Source organism: Geospiza fortis, unplaced genomic scaffold, assembly GCF_000277835.1.
Source record: "Geospiza fortis unplaced genomic scaffold, GeoFor_1.0 scaffold55, whole genome shotgun sequence".
NCBI classification, from domain to species: Eukaryota; Metazoa; Chordata; class Aves; order Passeriformes; family Thraupidae; genus Geospiza; species Geospiza fortis.
This window is the reverse complement of record NW_005054308.1, coordinates 4,302,688-4,317,249: the sequence shown is the minus strand read 5'-3', so window position 1 is coordinate 4,317,249 and position 14,562 is coordinate 4,302,688. Positions and strand designations below refer to the sequence as shown.

The following is a 14,562-nucleotide window of genomic DNA, read 5'->3' as shown; positions in this document are numbered from 1 at the left end:
CTCTGCCTATTCAGAGATGCAGAGGCAGGACCAGCAAACACATCCCTGACAAAGCAGTGCCCACACTCCAGTCCCCCGGGTGCATTCTCACAGTCGGTGCTAGAGGATGGCAGCACTGCAGGGCCAGACATAATTCCTGCCAACAGCACTGGCATGGGAAAGAAAATTACTGAGAAAACTTTGATTTTAGTGACTTGAAGGCAAGAAAAAGGGATCACATTGTCTGGTGAATTATAACAGTGAGTTTGAGGGAAGTAGCATTTTTTTTTGTAAAAGATACCAGATACTCATAATGATCATTCCTGATCATAAACACTAACATATACTATTATTATATACTATATTATTATTATTATGATATATTATAGACTATTATTATATGTTGAGACACTAACAAATACTATTTTATTTTAATGCCCTCCCTAAAGCATTTTCAGCTCATTTACTAAAATTTGTCTTCTAAAAAAAAAATTAAATTTTGCTAGAATGGGAGCAATTGATTGTAAAACATATAATAAATAAAGATGAAACAAAGTTGTTTCAGATTAAATCTTAAAAAAATCTGCTTTGAAAAAACCCCCAAAACCCAAACAGGCAACTTCTGAGTGTCTCTGACAGTCAAACATGTCAGCACCAGGAAATGTTTCATGTCTTGTTTGTAGCTGTCAGGCTTATATCATAATGACAATAGCTCAGTGAATTTATAACATTGGCAGTGTGTTGATGAAAACCAGTTAGATCTTATGGTGAGAAACAGAGAAGGCCAAAATCCCATTTGGAGCCAACAGGGAGGCAGGTACAATGTGTTTATACAGTGAGAGAGGCAGGTGAGATGCACAGGAATGAGTGCACAGCACGACAGAACATGAAATAAAATCTATTTACTACAGAATGTTTTATGGACTCAAGAGTTCAGACAGAAAAAGTTGTTTTTAAAATGAGCCCACCTTAAGCAAAACACCAAAGCTACATTACTGCAATACACACTCCTAGAGAGAATTAAAGAGTAACTTGTTTAATAGGCAACATGAGGCCATTTTCCTGCAGTCTGTGTGCACAGATGAGAGTTTCTGCTCCTTCTGGCCATGCAAATCCTTCAGCCAGAACAGGAGAGAAGCTGAAATTACCAAGGCATGGCAGCATTTTAATATTTGTGTCCATTAATAAGTGGAGAATTCAAGATGCCCAGCTGAGAAAATAATGTAGCTGTCACTACACAGCAAAGATTTTTTTTTTCCCTGATAGCTTTATTTTCCTGTTTGTTTGTTGAGTTTTTTTGGCTTTTTTTTTTGTGAAGGCTATTTTTGGATTTGAAAAGGTACTTTTACTGGCTGTAAAACATTACTTTGTATGCATGAATTTAAGAGAACCTTAAGGGTATTCCCTAAAACATGCTTTCCAGTGCCTGAAGTGCTGTTTTTGGGACATGTGTCCAAGGCATGGAAGGCTTTATTTGCTAATGGGAGATCTGGAATGCTGAATGGCTGTGAAGACATTTTCTTTTATTGAGTCAAGCCCTAAGGTGATCGTATTTTCAGTATAACAATGAGTCAATTTATCCCCACTGGGTTATGGGAATTTTTTTATAGTACCATATATGCTGCATCTGGCACACAAGCCTATTAAAGCCACAGGCTAAATGAATTGTAATATGTTACCCATGCAGTCTAGGAAAAAAGAGACAATTAAAAATAAATCTATCACTGAAGAATGATTCTGCTAAGTTATTTTATGATTTGGAGACCAAGTCTTAAAAAAACATCTATCCCCAAATCCTCTTGTCTAAACAAGCCAATCTCATGAAATTTTCTTTTTCAGTTGCATCATCAATATTAAAATTGTTCTACTTCATTAAGAGAACAGGCTATTTAGAGAAACATGAATCAGGAAAGTCACAAGATGGCAATTTGGCATTCTGATTTGCTGTTTGTCAAATATGGAGAAGCCTATGTTTATCAACCCTTTTTACACAAAAAAGCATTCCTAGATGAATGAAGAGCGTAATTTAATACTGCCTAACAGCAAGAGGCATTTCACCTTCACCCTACATCCCAGATGAGTGCTGCTCAGGAGCTGGGGCTGCAGGCAGAGCTCACCTGGCTGCTGGGGGTGTGTGCTAAGGGTGTGTCACCTTACCTGGCTGCAGTGGGTGTGTCACCTTACCTGGCTGCTGTAGGTGTGTGTCCTTACCTGGCTGCTGTAGGTGTGTCCTTACCTGGCTGCTGTAGGTGTGTGCCCTTACCTGGCTGCTGTAGGTGTGTGCCCTTACCTGGCTGCAGTGGGTGTGTCACCTTACCTGGCTGCTGTAGGTGTGTGCCCTTACCTGGCTGCAGTGGGTGTGTCACCTTACCTGGCTGCTGTAGGTGTGTGTCCTTACCTGGCTGCAGTGGGTGGGTGTCCTTACCTGGCTGCAGTGGGTGTGTGTCCTTACCTGGCTGCTGTAGGTGTGTGTCCTTACCTGGCTGCAGTGGGTGGGTGTCCTTACCTGGCTGCAGTGGGTGTGTGTCCTTACCTGGCTGCTGTAGGTGTGTGTCCTTACCTGGCTGCTGTAGGTGTGTCACCTTACCTGGCTGCTGTAGGTGTGTCCGTCGGAGCCGCAGACGGCGCTGGTATGTGACACAGGGCAGGGTTTGCACTTGGCCACGTTGGCTGCTCCAGCCCAGTGCTTCTGGGCCAAGTTGCCTTTCTTTTGTCGGAGGCTGTAAAATAAAGACACACCACGGTTTTTGAGAAGTTTATATAAAACAGAAGAATTAGAGCTTCTCTGAATAAAGCTGGATTTTCAGTACAGCATTAATTTAGAATCATTTCAGTTGGAAAAGACCTTTAAGATCATCGAGTCCAACCATTAACCCAGTGCTGCCAAGTCTACTAAACCATAATTTAAAGCAAGTAAATTAAATACAGCTCCTAACAATGCTTTTATAATATGGTATATTACAGCAGGCAATATAAAAAGTCATAAATTGCTAGGCAGGCCTAGATTTACAACACTTGGTGGTTTCATTTAGATTTATAACTACAAATGATTTCACTTCAGAATATAGCATTTCTGGTGATGCAGGCAACACTACACCAGGTTGTATTTAGAGACACTTTCACCAAGCCTTCTCAGAGCTGCCAAACTGGTGCTAAGGTAGCAATGATTTTAAAACAAAATCCTTCAGAAAACATTGCAATTTATACTGTGCTTACAACAACATACAGAATCACACTTTTGTGTGTGATTTTGTATATTGTTATAATATACAGAATATAATATACAGGCAGGAGCCCTTGTGACACACCAGCTACTGAACGATCAGCTGAGGGTCTCAGATCAATCACAGTCCCCCCAGGAATGCCACAGAGTCACAGAGAGCATCTCCAAACCCACCAAGGTGTGTCCCTGGGGAATGACTGCACTTGTGTTCAAGTTACAGAATACTCAATTATTGCATTAAAAATGTCTATGAAGAAAGACATCTGCTCCAAAAACTTACTGCAAAACGTGCCATTGACTCTGACTAACGGCTCATTCTCCTGTCATAATGAACTACTTGACTGATAGGACATTAAGTAATTATCACCAGCCTGATGTTGTAAGCTGATTAAAAGTTTGCTTTAGATACCCCAATCCAGTGTTACAATGCAGCTTCATTTTGGTGGTGTCTACTTGTCTTTCACTTGAAAGCCTTCACAAGGGAAGGCAAAGCATTGCAGCAGCTTTGCTGGAGACTGGTAAGAAAAATAACTGCCATCTGTTCTTGTACCACAGGAAGAAAAAAGATATGATGTAACAGTTCAGCTAGAAATGCATTTCAAAGTGCTGCTGAATGACTTTATCACAGTTTTAGAAAAATATATACAGACATTTTTTAAAGCAATTTCACTACAGCTTGCAATTTGCTACACAATACCAACTCTGATGTAATGACACATCCAGCTGCTAAATAATGTAAATTCTATTCTTTCATCTCAGTCCTAATTTCATTCAAGTCGAACCTTTGCCAGAGATGAATAGTACTATTAAGAAGATTGGGTCCACAAAAGGAATCCAATCATGATATAATAAACTATGAAAATAGAAGCCAACTATTTAAGACTAAATTCCCTTGTTATTTTGAAGAAGTCTCCTTAATGCAGAGAGCAGCACTCCCTGTTTCAGATGCATTCTGCCTACAAAGGTACCAATACACCAGGTGCTAAATGCTGTGGATAAGGATGTTTACTGGCTCTGAACCCCCCAAAGCAGCTCTGTGGATCTGATCTCTTATGCTGAGGCTGTACAAACTGTTTATTTAAGTTTTCCACAGTAATTGATTTCTCTGTAGCCCCCAACTATGCTTTGTTATCAAAATGTAATGATTATCTTATTTTCTTGAGCTCTTTGAATTACAGGCATGACTTTTGGGGGTTTTTTTTCAGCTTGACAGGAAAATTTCCTCATTTACTTTACTTACAGCCCTACACTTCTGAAAATGCACAAACTCAGAGTCAAAAATGCGTTTGAACGTTGTACTGTAGATACTGATGGGCAGAGTCTGGAGACAAATATGAAAGGAGCTGTGCTTTTCCTCTGGAGACTGCAGAAGGTCAGAGCTTAAAGCAGACCTTTCACTGACTTTAACTTCCACAATTTCAAAAGATAGATCCTTTGCTATACATAAAATTGTTAAGAAGAACATTTTAGGATTAGTTATAGAAAAACAGCCAAGAAATGCTAAACTTGAAGTGTGTGATTTAGTGCCATCATCATCAAAGCCATCAGCCACGAAGCGTGGAGGATGGAGGGGAGTGAGTGAACTAACGAGCACCTCATCAAAATTAAATATATTGCAGTTCTTAGCTAGACTGATGCCTAAAACAGGCTCTGAGCGGCAAGTATAAACACATTGTACAGCATTTGTGGACCACACTACATCAGGTATTCTACACTATAACATTAAAAGTCAAGTCCACTCAGGACAGGGCTTCTTGTCCATCTCTGCACAGCCTTACACCCCCTTGGTCTTAATTTATCCAATCCTTCTTTGATCCCTTCAAGATTCATATTGCAAAGCCAATTCCTACTGGAAAATTCCTCTGATGTTTTTCATTCTCCTATCATCACTTAAAAAAAAAAAGAAAGAAAGAAAAAAGTAATTAAATTTGATTGTTTCGAGCCACTCCAGCAGCTCATTGAGCCTGGTGGCCCTTTCCATCACTTTACAGAGATGATAAAGAACATGCACAGCCTTAGGCCTGAGCTCTGTTCTCAGAGCAACTGCCTGGAACACAACACCAAGCCTGGCATGTCCCCTCAGCTGGGGACCACAGCAGGTTCACCTGAGCCCCATTTGCTGTGTTCTGCCTGCAGACAATGAAGGAAACATTTCCTAACCCCCACATTCATCTTCAGGATCTTCTTTTGATAATAAAAGGAAGTTATTCTCTGAAAGAGTGATGTTTAATAACAAGAATTTACAATGGAGTAGATCCCAAAGCATTTCATTAATTAGAAATAAAAATGAAACAATTTCAGTAGCCCTTCATATAATGTGGGTAATGAGGCAGAGAATGCTGCAAGGAATCTGAAGCTCCCTCATTCCTGCAGGTGCATGGAACTGGTAGCACAGCAGCCATTTCTGTTGCAAGAAACAGTCTGGCTTTCAAAAACTAATATATTCTTTTCAAGCTGCAAGTTTTTTCAAAATGATAGTGCAAAGTTCCACTGTATTTGAAGCAAGTCAAAAGTAATTTTTGTCAGCTTGGCCAAATGAGCAACAGCTAAAAGTTTTAACTGGATACCCAGGTACCCCACCAAAACCACAGCTGAGCACCTATCTTTTAAAAGGAACATCTATATTCCAAAAACCAGCATGTATTTTTCTGCAGTCATATTTCTGAGAGGCTAGATAGGACTTTTGGAAGCTTTTCAATCCTATAACTCCTAACAACACATCAAACATACAAACAAACAAATTAAAACCTAGACAAGAACATTGGCTGCCATAAGCAGCCAACCAGCAAATCCCCTCTCAATGAAAGTGCACATTCACAGACTCTGGGAATGCTCTGCTATGCTAATTATCTTGGTTTAGAATGAATGTGTCAGGAGCAAGCCAGGCCAAAGCAAATTAGGCTTTTTTTTCCCTGACAACCAACTTTAATCCTGCTTTAAGACTCACAGTTAAAAGGATGCACTATTTTCACTATTCCAGAAGCTGGAACACGTGAATGTTTTGGTCAAGTACTAAGACTTATAGGCAAACCTTGTCTGCTCTTGTTTTGCAGACTGGTGAACCAATGCACCAGAAGGCAGAAGAATTATGGAGTTGGTAAGTTTTACAGCATTGAGCCTCTTGTATTTTATTACATAAAGAAATGTCAGTGGTTTAAAGCATTCACAGTTGCACAGTGACTGAAGTTCATTACTCTTTACACAGACACACTGCTCACCACACACTGTGACAACCCAGGGAGCTGCCATCTGCTTGGCTTGCACAGGAGCAGGGACAGTGCCTGAGGCTCTGCAGATGCCACCAGCCAGATGCCAGGAGGGTGCAGGGCAGTGCAGGGCAGCCAGAGGCACAGGCAGCTGCACATCAGCACTCGGCTTCCAAGCACAGAGCCTCAGCCCTGCAAAAAGGACCTTGAGGAAAAGTGGCTCCACTCAAGGTTTTGTGGCTTCCAGGTGTGCCCTGGGGAGCCAGCTCAGCCCCAGCTGGGTGCAGCTGGCAGCCCCAAGGATGGGAATCACCTGGCCCCATCCAGCCTGGCAGGGAGCATCAGTTCTGGGCACTGAGAGCCTGCTGGGGAGTTTGAACTGTGCCTTTGAGTCAACAGAAGTTTGTCAAACAAAACATCTTAAATTGACTCAGATTTAAAACAAAAACAGCAACGAAACCCAAAAATGCAAAGCCTTAATTCCTGACCAACCCTTGACTGGATGACATAGGCTGAGCTGTTTAGGGAATCTCTGTATTTTTCTGGCAACAATTTTTTCAGGAACAGTATAGAAAAACATATATGGAAAAACCTCTGGCAAAGCCAAAATAAAGGCACTTGCAGAGAAAAAAACAAGATGTTTTGTTTCTTTACATTTGCAGTTTATTTACATTTAATTTTATATTTGACACATGTTCAGACTTTTCATTAAGAAGAAAATGTACAACACTGAGAGTATGTTAGTTGGCTTCGAGATCAGTTCTCCCAAATGCACATACAGTAAATTAGCAGATTAAGCATTGATGGGTTTAATGCAATTACAAATCAGGTTCCTTTGGCAGGCTCTTGTTTTGAAAATCCTGACAAACTTTTAGGATGAAGCAGACAGTAAATAGAAATTTCTCCCTGGGACTTTAGAACTTATTTGGTAATTTTACTGGACAAGAAAAAGACTTTTTACCCAAAAGAGTTTTTGTTAGGTGAGTTTTCAAAGGTTTGCTGCAAATAACAGCAGAAAGTTTCTCAAAAACCCCAACAAATAAGTTACACAATGTCTTCTGACAGAAAGTATCAGGTAAACAAATTGTGAGATTGGTACTGTCTCTTCTTGTTCTTTAACTTGGTGTTTCAGTGATGTTACACAACCATAGAATTTGGTTCAATTTGTGTTGTAAATTACACCTATCGTGTTTTCTGGGCTTAAAATCATGCAACTACTTATTTGAGGTCCTACTGAACAGGATTGAGGTGGTTGGGATTTTTTTGATAGAACAGGCCTTATGTACAAAATACTGACTTGACAAATCCAAATTATCTCAGCGTTACTGAACTTTTACTGACATTGCCACTCCTAGCTAGGCTGATTGCTGGAAAGGCCATCTCTTCCCAACAGTCTCTTCCATGGAGACCTCTTCCATGAAGCAACAGCCACGTCACCATCCTCAGGGTTTGCAGGTTCCTTGGAAGGCAGGTTTGAGTTAGGCACCCACAGGAGGGCCCACCCACTGCAAGGATTCTCAGGTAAACCTGTCTTAGGGGCTCTGTGAGTTGTGTACTGGAGGTTCAATTACAGCTCTCACAGAGACATTCCTCTATATTAGGATTAATTTCAACCATCCTTCTTTCTTTCTGGATGTTAAAGCAAACAAAAATTCCTAAGTCAAACAAAACTATTTTAAGCTCTATTAAAACAAAATTGAAAATTTCAGTGCAGCAGAGCTGGTACCAGAAGCTGGAAGGAGCTCTGACAACAAACTTGAATGGCTTCCTGAAGCTGGAACAATTCACAGTGGGAACAGTTTAAAATGTACTGTCTGTACCTTCTCCATGCCTCATGCATAGTTTGTTCATGTCCCCCTGAAGGAAGCTTATCACACTGAAGATAAAGCCAGCAGTGCCTGCCTGTTTTTATCTTTCCTTTGCATAAGTTGTTTCTTTTGTTCTCGAGGAAAAGAATGACAAACCTGAAATTTACCAGTATAAAAGGCAGCGTTCTCTTCTCTCTTTGTATCATTTTGGTATTCTGCTAGAGTTAAGAGCTTGGCCTCATTTCTAGAGCCTTTCATATTTTTCACAAGCGCTGCGTATACCTTGAGCCACTACCAGTCAAGATTTGTGAAGAAAATAGTCTACACATATTACCTTGAAAAACAAAGGTACTATGCTATTGAATCTGATACGGACTCTTTATTTAATACAAACACTGTAAAATGAGAACACACATATGATTACAGCAATTTCTCCACCTAGGTTTTACATTTTCAGATACAAAGAATAATAACATACAGCCTTGCAGGTCAGCATCACCTCACTGTACTAAGAACCACTTTCCCTGATTTCAATATTCAAAGAAATAACTTCACCTAACTGGTTTTACTTTCTCTTGCTGCCTTCATATCTTCTCCCCAGCAGATCTGGCTTAAAAGAGCCATAAGAAATAAAAAGGCTACTGCCCATTGGTAGATGTGCAAAGGTTTTAATGGGGTTTGGTGACAGCTGGGGACCCTTCTGGCAGAACAGAACTCATTCAAGACTGGCCCCCATAGCAAATGGACACTCTACTTCCTTGCTATTCTTTCAAACAATGACGTAGATGAGATTATATTAGCAATTAAGTCTGTCCAGAGAGAACCAGTAGCCCACTGGAGCGTTCCCAGAAAGCAACTGGTACTCAGAAGACAGGGTTAGAGATGACAAATTTAGGGAAGAGTTAAAGCAAAAATCTCAAGTGCTGAAATGAAAGTGTACCAGGTGTCATTCCAGTGAAATGAAAAACATGGGTTTCCTTACCAACAGCAAGAAGACATTTTGAAATAAGCATGGGGAAAAACATTCCAGAAGGAGCTTGTCAGCTGGATGTAGGGAAGGTTGAAGGATGTTGTACAGTGTATGTTTTGCAAGAACACCCCCTGACACATCTTGCAGGGAAAATGCCCTGAAGATTCCTGCATAGATCCCACTAGGTGCAGCTGGCAACCAGCTCTGGAAAGAGAACAAAGGGCCTGGGGGCCCAGGGTCCTCAGGGTTATCGGCTCTGCAAGATGAAGGAATCTTGTTATTTTTTAACTTTCTCTGTGTTTTAAAGGAAGAAATGACTTGGAAAAGCTGACATAGATTCTGAGGGCCTGGAAGGCCAGAAAAACTCTAGTGAGTTTGACTGAGGTAATGCAGCTGCTGCAGGTGACTTCTGCAGAATCCTGCAACACCAGTCAGAGAACCCCAAATGCAACTGCTTGAGCAAGGCTACTCAGAAAGCAGCAAGGTCTGTGTCTGAACAGATATAGCATGTAATTTCAATATGGATACTCTGAAATTTCCAGGACAACTGTGAACAGTATCAGGGTTTCACTACAAGTATTTTTCTGAGATGTTAGTTCTGGTTTTACTTATTCCTGGACTAAAAATGATAAGGTTGTTTATTAAGGCCATTAGAGAAGCATAAGGATTTCTGCCTTTGAGCACTCAATGCATAAAAATGGTTTTTGAAAGTTCCACTTACAGTCTTAGGTAACAGATTGTTGCGTTTATAGGCAATTCATTTTTTAATCTAAATTCTAAATTATTTTCAACTTTTAGACCTAATACATATGCTCAACAGCTGCACAGGTATGAAAACAGGCAAAGTACACAAAACAAAAGAACCAAACCAAAAAATCCACACAAACATAAAATCCCAGTGTTCTTAAAAGTCATTGTGCTCTCCTGAATAAATAACACAGCTTCTAAACTCTGCCTGTTCTCATGAATTTTTATAAGAGAATTATTTTCCTTTTCATTGTTATTTTTCCACTAACATAAAAAGGAATCTCAGACACCAAACTATGTAAAAATAAAATGAAGTGCCTTGAATTTCAAAGGAGGAGGGGAGATAGCAAGAAGTTTGTAATTAAAGCTGAAATCTTATTCACCACTCCTCAGTTTGCAGAAATCTCCAGTCCTGGATTTCACAAGCTGCATGAGATGCAAGAACATGGCACCAAGCACATAAAGTTGAAGTGTGCAGCACATGTACTACCTTTTCTTTGGCACTGGCCCTCTTTCTTTCCTTCTAGGACAGCTTATTGGTTTTCCTCCCATTACCAAAGAAGAATACATTTTGGAAGGATAAAGGAAGCTTTTCTCTGCCCAAGATCTGATTATCCTGATATTAAAATAATGCATTGATCAGGTCTGCCTCCTCCTGCTGGCAGAACTTGCCAAGATCTCCAAGGAGGCTGAATTGCTGATGGTGTGTGAGATTAATCTGAGCTGTCAGGTTGTTTGGGGAGGAAAGCTGATCCTCCCTCTCTATGCACTGTTTCATGAAATTAGACAGGTTCAAAATTGTTTTCACCAAACCTGGCAGAGCAGTCATTTCCCACCAGTTCCCTGCTCCAGCTCATATTTCTAGTTCCAGTGTTGAACCCCGCATAACCATAGCTGTGCAAACAGGTGCAGGTTACTTAGTAAGGCTAAAATTCAAGGCAGATTTCTTGGCAGCATTTAATAACATTTTAAAGCTCCAACCTGACCGATGAATCCCCCAGAAGCTGAGGATAGAACAGCTTTCAAACCACCCTCAGTCTTGGCCAAATGCAGAGGTCTGTGAAGTTTAGCACCATCAAAGCTCTGATGTCTCCCCAGACATTCAGCAGTTTGGCAGAATGGAACTGATGGAACAGATGAATGGCCTGAAAGAGGTGACAGACCCACCCTGGGGTCTTGCTCAGCTCCATGTCCTTCAGTTCAGTTTATAACCCAGCCTTATTTATTCTGTCATGTGCAACACAACCCTTAATTCTACATTCCAAATGGCTCCACTGCCCAAAGTGTGAGAGTTTTTTTTTCTGAAGCAAAAAAGTTCAGAAATCTTATTGTCACGTTGCAACTGCAAGGGAGAAAAATCAATGCTGCCCCCCCAAAGCATCCTCAGACAGCTCAGCTGTGTTCTGCTTCATTATGTTGCTTTTGCTTATCCTAAGGCAAATAACATGCAATCCTCAGAAAAAAAAAATGACATTTTGCTGGTAGGGATAAGAAAGTAAATGAATTTTAAAAATATAGTAAAAATTCTTGCCCTTCAGGCACTAAATCAAATGTTTCTGTTTAAAAATGACTGCACAGTACTCCTGTTCTTGAATACTTGGTGCCATGGTTCAGACAACCAGATACAAGCTGTGCTAGCAAAATATTTGCCCCTTCTGACACATTTTATTATGAGATAGGCTTATTAAATTCTCAAGAAAGTTACAGCAGATTAAGCTGCTGAGGATTTTTACAATTAGCATTGATTACCTAAGAATTCATGTGTGATTTCTGAACAGAATTGGCTTGTCAAACAACAGACAATTAATAAAAAAAATCAATCCCAAAGCCACCTCCAGAGTGTAGTCAAAATCCACTATTCAAGGTAGGTTCAGGGAAATAATCAGAATGCAGTTTCCTATGTCAGAATAAAATGAATGTTAGTGAAGTGCATGCAAACTAAACCAGTTATAAATACTATAAGGAGCTGAGTAATTTTAAAATCCCATCCTTTTTAGCATCTAAATAGGCTAATGCCCCTGTTGCTTATTCAGCACTGCTGATTTATAGAGCTCAGTACTATGAATGTCTAAACATTCTGCTGAATTTCTCACTGCATTCAGTGCTGTCTGTCTGGTTATTGGATGCTGGAGATGGAGCTCATAATATCTATACCATTCCCAGCTTCTCAAATGAGGCCACCAGCAGCATTAACCCATCTTATATCAGGCTGTGTCTTAATGAAAGGTGACTACAGCTTCAGGAAGGGCCCAACTGACGGACAGCATTTACATAATCACATTAATTTATGACACAAGCTGAATGCACATGATCCAGTGCAGGGACAGCACACAGTGAAACACACCTTTGGGTAAGATGTGAAGATGAGTTCAATTGACATACTTGTAGAAACTGCAAGATATACATTTCATGAAGTACTTCCACTGAGTGTTTAAGGTCTCGCTTTGCTGTGACCTTGAATCTCAAAGCCCAGCACCTGTGCCTTACAAACCATCCCTTCTTCCCATATTCTTTCACCAGGTAGCTCCAGAGGCCCCTCTACCACAGAGGTTAAGGTGGTGTTAAAAGGCAATGTACCTACTCATACTTTTGATATTTTCAGCATTTTATCAAAATGCTTCCTCAAAAGTTTACTTTCAATTTTACTGTGATTTTACTGTGTGAAAAAGAAAGACTCAATCAGTGGCATATTTAGACGGAAACCATAACATTACCTTGGACTTTAGCAGGTTGTAAAAAAAAATCTAAATACTTTGCTGTTGAGTTATTGCACAGGAATCAGGTTTGGGTATTGATGGCTTCAGATGTGCCACCTTACTTTCCATCACTTCTTGCCACCCAAATTTCACTTCAGCTACTCACTATTGATTCCTTGGACTCCATTCTTATTCTTTCCACAGTTTCTCTGCTGCTGTGGTAGAAATGTAGGGGCTGCACTAGGACGGCACTAATTCTTTATCACTGTAAATTAATGCTATTATTTTTCCCCAAATGTTGTTGCATTTCTTCAAAAAACACTTTCGTTTTCTCAAATCCTACAGACTCTGGTCTATCTTCTGCCTGACTGGCTTAGCTGATTTTCTCCTCTAGCCCTATTCTCCCAAGATCTGGCCAGCTATTTTAAGGAAAATGTTATAAAATTGTGAAAAAATTGCAGCGTCCTTTCTTACTCACTGCTGTATTTAAACATTTTGATTCTAATCTTTCAGCCTGACTGCTTTGCCCTGACATCCTCCCCCTCAATCTCCTTTTCCTCACACTTTTCCCCTCCTACTTCTGAAACTTTCGTCTGCTTCATTCAGCCTCAAAAATGAGGCCCCTAGGAGAAGCAGTTATTTCTTCATCTACTTCTGCCTGTTCTTTTCCTCTCTGCTAAGATGTATCATATTAAGTGTTATATTCTCTCTAAATTGTATCGCAATGTCATTTTGGTGCTTTACCCATAATAGTTTAGTCTTACCCTTCTACACTTGAGTCCTTGGAAGTCTGAGAAACTTTATAGGTGTCCTCTCTGGCTTATCCTTCCATCTCTTTGCACTATTACTGCTATTTCCTCTCAGGAACATCTTGTCCACATTAGAAGCTCACTGTGTCAAGACCAAATATCCTGTATTTCTTCCCACATCATATTTTTCCTTTTTCAGCCACTGTTTCCCTGTCACATTTATTTGGATTTATTCTTTAACCATATCCTCCCTTTCTCAGCTGCAAACCAGAGCACATTATCTTTCTGCTTTCCACAATGCCCAAGAGGCAATCATGAGTTTAGCTATGTCCTATATCTTCCTAAAATTCTTTCAGATCACCTAAGCAATCATTCTCTCATTTAACTTGTTTACTATCTATTCTTTTATTTTCTGTCTCTACACTACTCAGGGTACAAACATACTTTTACATTTAGGGCTAATTAGTAAATAATACTTTTGGTGAGGGCAGGACATATTTGCAAAGGTAAAATACAAAATATGAGTTTGTTTCTTTCCAGAGCTGAAAATTAATTTACATGCTCTGAGATACCTTCTTCATGAGCCCATTTCCTTCCATCTAAAGGAAGCCAGAGGCTGGTTAAATCTTCTCTGAGGGTTGCATGATAGCAGCTGTAAGGCTGGTTTTTGTATTGATAACTGTGCTTCAGATTCATGCTCTACTGATCCTCATTTTTTCTCTACCTTTTGGAATTTGGCAGAGGGCCCTCTCAACACTGAATATCAGCAGCACTGAAACTTCAGCTTGTACTTCCTGACAAGGCTCTGCAGGCAGTTTATCTCATCTTGATGGTGATCCTGAGGTGTCAGTGTCAGAGCAGCTCTCTCCTGGGCTGGGAGGAGGGCAGGGTTTCCACTTCAGCACTCACATTTCTGCTGTGCTGCACAGGGCTGGGTGAAACACTTTCTGAAATGAAAAAGCTCTCATTGTGTTTCATCCATAGGAGTTTCTAAATGCACTATGAACCTGTTACACGGGCAGGCAGCTGGTTCAAAATGGAGCAAAAATTTCTGAACTAACGAAGGAACTAATTAGCAAAACCCCCAGACTTCTGAGCTAAGATAAAGTGTTGTTGCAAATGAAAAATTTATACACAGATAAAACATAGAGGCTCAAGAAATTAACTATGGATGAGGTGCTAAG

General features: G+C 40.2%; 1 protein-coding gene across 1 annotated transcript in view; it reads right to left on the bottom strand.

Moving 5' to 3' along the window:
- SPOCK1 (SPARC (osteonectin), cwcv and kazal like domains proteoglycan 1) overlaps positions 1-14,562 on the bottom strand; it is a 266,346-nt gene that overhangs the window by 86,382 nt on the left and 165,402 nt on the right. The window contains 1 exon segment of the mRNA XM_031055173.1: positions 2,567-2,699. Within this exon segment, the coding sequence (XP_030911033.1) occupies positions 2,567-2,699 (133 nt within the window).